At 34.4% G+C, this 6,516-nt stretch overlaps 1 protein-coding gene across 1 annotated transcript in view; it reads left to right on the forward strand.

Annotated features, from left to right (window-relative positions):
- SMC2 (structural maintenance of chromosomes 2) overlaps positions 1 to 6,516 on the forward strand; it is a 64,657-nt gene that overhangs the window by 52,284 nt on the left and 5,857 nt on the right. The window contains 5 exon segments of the mRNA XM_006886977.1: positions 549 to 692; positions 1,334 to 1,528; positions 2,963 to 3,163; positions 5,042 to 5,158; positions 5,425 to 5,585. Of these exon segments, the coding sequence (XP_006887039.1) occupies positions 549 to 692; positions 1,334 to 1,528; positions 2,963 to 3,163; positions 5,042 to 5,158; positions 5,425 to 5,585 (818 nt within the window).

Raw genomic sequence — 6,516 nt, forward strand, 5'->3', positions numbered from 1 at the left:
CGACTCGACGGCACATAACAACAACAACAACAGTAGTTTAAGGGATTCACCCAGACCCTAAGGCGCCAGAAAATCTAGAATGCATAAGAATTTGAAAGCAGTGATCTACATTTTTTTCTTTTGATCAGTTCTTCTGTAGAATCTTTGATCAGAAAGTTCAGTGTTGGTAACCAGGCACCATCTAATTCTTCTTATCTCCTTACAAAGAAGACAGTTTGTGGAGTTAATTGGCCAGCCCTCCGTCCCATTTCCTCCTCATATGCTTGATTCTTCTTAATCTTTTGCGCTGTCAATTAGAGAGCAAGTTATATGTCTTCAATGTAGTTTGCAAGCTTTTAAGCCCCTAGGCTTGAGATCTTAAAACATGAAACTGTGCATACAACAGATACACTGATCACATTATCAGACCAGTTAAATGGGCTGTCCCTGGGGAACCATGACACTTAAGAAGCAGCCTCAGCAGATCTGTTTGCTGCCTTTTGATGTCATTCTCTATTTTGCATTAGTTAATAAACCCTATGAATGCACAGATGATTTATTTCTTATAGGAATTTGAAGCTATTACTCTAGAGCTAGAAGAGCTCAAGAGAGAACAAGCATCATATAAACAGCAGCTCGAAGCTGTAAATGAGGCTATCAAATCCTATGAAGATCAAATTGAAGTGATGGCAACTGAAGTGGCTAAAAATAAGGTAAGACTTACTTATCTTTTGGAAAATTATAAATATTCATCTGTTTCTAAAATGTGGACCTGAAAAAGACATTTGACTTTAGTACTTGTAATGTCTTCATTCTTCTTGGTAAAAGCTCGAGGCAAAAATAGTGAATTCTGTTTAATAAATCTGGAAATTTATTACTCATTATCTTAATCTAACCTCCTCCAGAGAAAAATTATAATGTAATTTGAGCAAATGATGTATAAACCATTTTTAATTGTAATAGTAGTTTGGATTAATGAGAGCATCTATAAAGAATCTATCAATAGCTGATACAAGGAACAGCCATACCCCTCAGGCTGAGGCAGTGCACCCAAGGGCAGAATAGACCTGTGAGAGAGCTCCATCTCTCCTAGTTGGTCATTTCTACACTATCTCCAGCAGAAATTCTGTGGTTTCCAGCATAAACACTACAACCCTTCTTTTTCTGATGGAACACAACTGTACTCTTCTTTATAAGTTCATTAATCATCTTACTAGAAATATGAAGATTAGAAAATTTACTGACCAGTCTACCTGTAATCATATATCATCTATCTGGCAAAATTCTGCAAGACTACTTTTTGATAGACCATCTACATGTTACCTTCCTATTTTCTTCTAAATGTTTGTTTCAGGAGTTAGTAAATAAAGCTCAAGAAGAAGTAACCAAGCAAAAAGAAGTGATCATGGCCCAGGACAGTGTTATTAAAGCAAAATATGCAGAAGTGGCAAAACATAAAGAACAAAACAATGATTCTCAACTTAAAATTAAGGAATTAGAGCACAACATCAGCAAACATAAACGGGAAGCTGAAGATGCTGCTGCGAAGGCACGTTTGTTTTCTTCATTTTCACCCTTACTAGTCAAATTTTCGTTATCAGTTCTTAAAATACTCTGGTAAGCTGTTCAGCAAAGTACTCGGTGTAAATACTGTGAAACATCATTTTGAGAGTGGGAATGGCTTCCAGCTATCTTTAACTGCTTTGTAGCACAAATGTTTTAAATTATACTTACATTTCAACATCATCTGTCCCCGTATATGAGGCCTATTTACCAAACACCTAAGAGATCTATGGAAAATAATTGCTTTTTATCTCCAAATAATCATAATTCTATTATATTCATAGGCTTGATTGCTATTAGTAATACTAACCACTTCCTTTCAAATTGAATTTGAAGAATTCAGTCATAAATACATGCAGTCAATTTCATTAGCTTCTTGATATTATTTGGGGTCATTACTAAAAGTTTTTGTAGCTTCATATGAAATCTGATCTTTTTAACAACGCTTTATCTTTTTTCCTTTTTTTTTTGTCACTCTTAAAATTTCTTTTCATGTATCATTGTATATTTTCTTAAGTTTTAAAGAGAACACATGCTTTTGCCAGAAGTGTGTTTCTTACTTGACAAGCTGTGTCCATATTGTTAGGTGGCATCAGATCTAGATGGACTCAGAATGACCATATAAACAGCAGACCAAAATCTTGCTCTATCCTATACCATCCTCACATTCTCCCTTGGTCTCTGTTGCATTCACTCTCAATCTTTCCTGTTGTCGGTTCGGGCTTGAACCAGTGCCCTCTTAGTCTCTATACTGACATGCTTCCTCATTAGCACTTTACAGAGCTCCATGACAACACATTTTCTCAGTGCAGCATTTTGATTTCTAGGCAGGCTGCCTCCTTGGGTGTTAGGTATAAGATAAAATCCTCATCAACTTAAGTCTTCTCTCATTCTGTTATAAGGTTGCCTGTTGTTCAGTGGTGATGATTTTTGTTTTCTTGATGTTGAGATAATATAAGCTATGTAGAAGGTAGAAGCCTCTGACCGTCTGCAGTATGTGCTTTAAGTCTTCACTTTTCACAGGCAGTATTATGCCATCTGCGTAACATAGATTGTTGTTGAAACAACCCTCAATTCTAGTACTACGTTCTTAGTATAGTCCAGTTTCTCAGATTGTTTGCTCAGCATACAGGTTAGGTATGGTGAAAGGATATAACTCCAGATAGTGTTTTTAAGTCTCAGAAGTTATAATGTATGCCTTTCACATTCTAGGTAAATTTAGTCCTGTTGTATGCTGTAAATAGAGCTGTTTTCATAGTCTCATTTTCAGACTGCTTACTACTGATGAACAGAAATACAACTAATTTCTGTGTTTTGACCTCATATCTTTGAGTTTTGCTTAATTTGCCTCATTAGTTCAAAGCTGGCTTAATAGGTTTATACTATAGGTAGTCATAGTTCTATTTTCTCATGTGTTCAGGTATCGAAAATGCTGAAAGAATATGACTGGATTAACTCCGAGAAACACCTCTTTGGCCAACCCAATAGTGCCTATGATTTTAAAACTAACAACCCAAAAGAAGCCGGCCAGCGACTTCAGAAGTTGGAAGAAATGAAGGAGAAACTGGGAAGAAATGTCAATATGAGAGCCATGAATGTACTGACAGAAGCTGAAGAGCGGGTGAGGCAGTTTCTCATCAATTTCTGGGCACTTTGGAACATAGGCAGCATTTATGATTCTAAATGACTCGAGCCGATTACAAGAGTCAGCTTGGTTAAAGTCTTTAATGCCTGTTTATAATTTCCTTGTCTTAATTTCATTGCTTCTCTTACTATTACTTTATTAGTATCATCAATTGTTTGGATATTTTGTTGTACCTTGAATTACTTTTGCACTTTGTTCTTCTAATTCTTGATACTTTTTAAAAAATTATTACATATATTGTTAAAACCTTTTGGACGTGTTTATTCCTTATATTTCTGTCATTTGTTTGCCTTGAAAGATCTTGGGAAAAAAGCTGTACAGCTGTACTCTTCTTACCATAAACTTGCAGTTTTCCTTTTATCTCTAGTTTGTACTAAGACTATTGTATGACTGAAACTATAAGTAGTTATAATCATAGTTTTACTAATTTACAAACATCTGTTTTAACAGTTCACACATACACCGTAATCTTTATTCATCTCTCCTGACAAAACTTGTTGTCTAAATAGATTGTAATGTCTTGCAGTGATGAGTTATGGAAGTCATACAACTAGAAAAATCCAGAAAAGAAAGCCATTCCCACCCTTAGACATTACCTAGGAAATAGCAGCCTTAGTCACTTTATATTGCTTTCCATAAATCTTCTTTAATTCTATTTGAATTTTTATATTAGAATAGAGCTAATGATGATACTTTTATAAGCTTTTTTTTTTATAAGCTTTTATGAAGTTTTACTGTAGTAGGCTTTTAAAATTGTCCTTCATTTTAGTAGCTACAAAGAATTTCTGTTAGGTACAAACCAAGTTTATGTCATTATTGTAGTCTCTGTAATGTACTTTTCCTGGTCTTCATTTCTGTATTAGAACTGCATTATATGTAGTATTTGCGGAAAACAAATCTTTTTTTATAAATTTGAGATCTAAGAAATAGAAGTTTTCATGAGCTTGTCCATAAAGCAGAGAGAGAGTAGAACTAGCAGGAGTTTTTTAAGGGGAAATGCAGAATTTCCTTAAAATAATGAGGGTTTGAGGGGAAATAGAGTTTTTTTAGAAAGTGTGTTACTCTTGGCCTCCCTTAGGAAATCAATCAGTGAATCTCTGCTGACAGAAGGCTAGTCTAAACATATGATGTTTGGACTAAGACTTGGATGATAGCAGTACCAGTTCCATCAGATGTGGAGGGTAGGGTATTCTGGGGAGAGAGAAAAGTGTATAGATTCATAATAGAATCTGTTTATTTAGGTAAAAGACAAAATATATATAGAGAGAGAGAGAGCCAGGAGCCTGGAAAGAGAGATAAAAAGATCAAATCAAGTAGGATCTTGTACTTCATGGTGACTTTGATGAGAGCAAAGCTTCAAAAGAGAACAAGATTACCTTTTATTTTTTTTTTTTTAATTTTTTATTTTATATTGGTTTGCTTACAGAGTTTGTATACAAATATTTCATACAGTCATTCTAATTCATTATCTTATAAATTAATCAGCATTGAGCTATGCCCACCATTGCCCTGTCTTTCCAGATACCCACTGAATCTTTCCCATTTTCCTTATCTTTAAGAGAGCAAGGTTACTTTTACGAATTTCTATAGATATGTTTTCCTTTTTTGCTTTGGCTACTAGGAAGCTAAGAATAAAGAAAGAATTACAGTAATTTTAGGACTTAATATATTTATTGAGTTTAATATACAAAGTGATGATCTTGACAGTTTTTGTTTGCTTTTAAGTCTTAGGGTTTTATATCTTTTGGGTATTTAGTACACAATTTGTATTGATTATAAAGATAATGAAAACTCAAATACGAAGACTCAGACTAAAATATAATGAAAACTTACGTGTGTTTCTCATCTTAATAGTATAATGATTTGATGAAGAAGAAAAGAATTGTAGAGAATGACAAATCCAAAATCCTTGCAACTATAGAAGATCTTGACCAGAAGAAAAACCAAGCCCTAAATATTGCTTGGCAAAAGGTATTGGAACCCTTAAATGGCTTCTCCCCCAACACCCCCGTAGGAAATCTCTATAACAGTTGATAATGATATTGTAGTCCTGAGAACCATAGGCAACACATAGAATGACTAGAATTTCCCAAGGGGACATGGTTTGCCAACAGTTTGCCAGCCTTTGAGAATGGAATGCCATTATAGACAACAAAATAATCTGCTGAGTTGCATGTGCATTTTCACTATTTGATTGATCTTGAACATTTTGTGATATTTTGATGTCATTCATCCAGGTGAACAAAGATTTTGGGTCTATTTTTTCTACTCTTTTGCCTGGTGCTAATGCTATGCTTGCACCACCAGAGGGGCAAACAGTTTTGGATGGTCTAGAGTTCAAAGTTGCCTTAGGAAATACCTGGAAGGAAAATCTCACTGAACTTAGTGGTGGTCAGAGGTGAGTAATCTCTTTTGTTCAACCAGCCTATTTATTGTAAGCCAAAACCTTTTTCCTTCCCAATTTTACTCACATTTTTCCTTGCTTAGCTACCTTTGCACTTAGAATTTGAGTTCTGGTGGTAATAAGATATTGAGGAGTTACATTCATTGGTTTCAGTTATTTAACAGAAACTGTGACCGTGATGCAAGAAATGACACCTATTAAAAATCGTTCAAGTGGAACTTTGAGAGGTAGAAAATAAACGTAAATGAAAAGTTCACTGCATGAAATTAACAGCAGTTTAGGCACTCTCAGAGAATGAGTGAATTTGGTACTGAGAATTTTAGAACTAGTCATCTATACTAAGACATAAATGAACCGAGAATTAGTTTCCTTTCGAACACTATCAAGAACTCTAACATACATATAATTTGAGTTTGAGAAAATAGTGTAGAAAAAAATACTTGAATGAACCAAATTTTCTAGATTTGATGATGCTGTAAGCTACAAGCATTCTCTATAACCTGATCAGGATAAGCAATGACATATCAAAACATCTTATTAAATGGTTGGAAATAAGAAAGAGAATATCTTTTTTTTATATTAAATTAAAATATAATTCAAACACATTGTCATTGTATTAATACATCTTCCTTGTATGGATAGTATGCTATCATTGTTAACATTGTGCTATTTCAGATAGCTTTTGAAATGCTTTTTTAAATGATGAAAGTAACACCATTCCTCCTCAATTTTCCATTCTTTTTTTTTTATATAATTTAGTTTGTTTATTTTTCATTTCAATGAACATCTACAGAGATTTTGGAATTCCATTCATTCATTGTTGCACCCTTCTCCCTGCGTGCGCACGCGCGCGCGCGCACACACGGTTTGCTCCTCTCCTTGAAAAGCAAAAGAAAAAACTCCCTCATTGGTACACAATCCCCCC

Source organism: Elephantulus edwardii, unplaced genomic scaffold (assembly GCF_000299155.1).
Source record: "Elephantulus edwardii isolate Elephantulus edwardi_28Jun2011 unplaced genomic scaffold, EleEdw1.0 scaffold00052, whole genome shotgun sequence".
Taxonomy (NCBI): Eukaryota; Metazoa; Chordata; class Mammalia; order Macroscelidea; family Macroscelididae; genus Elephantulus; species Elephantulus edwardii.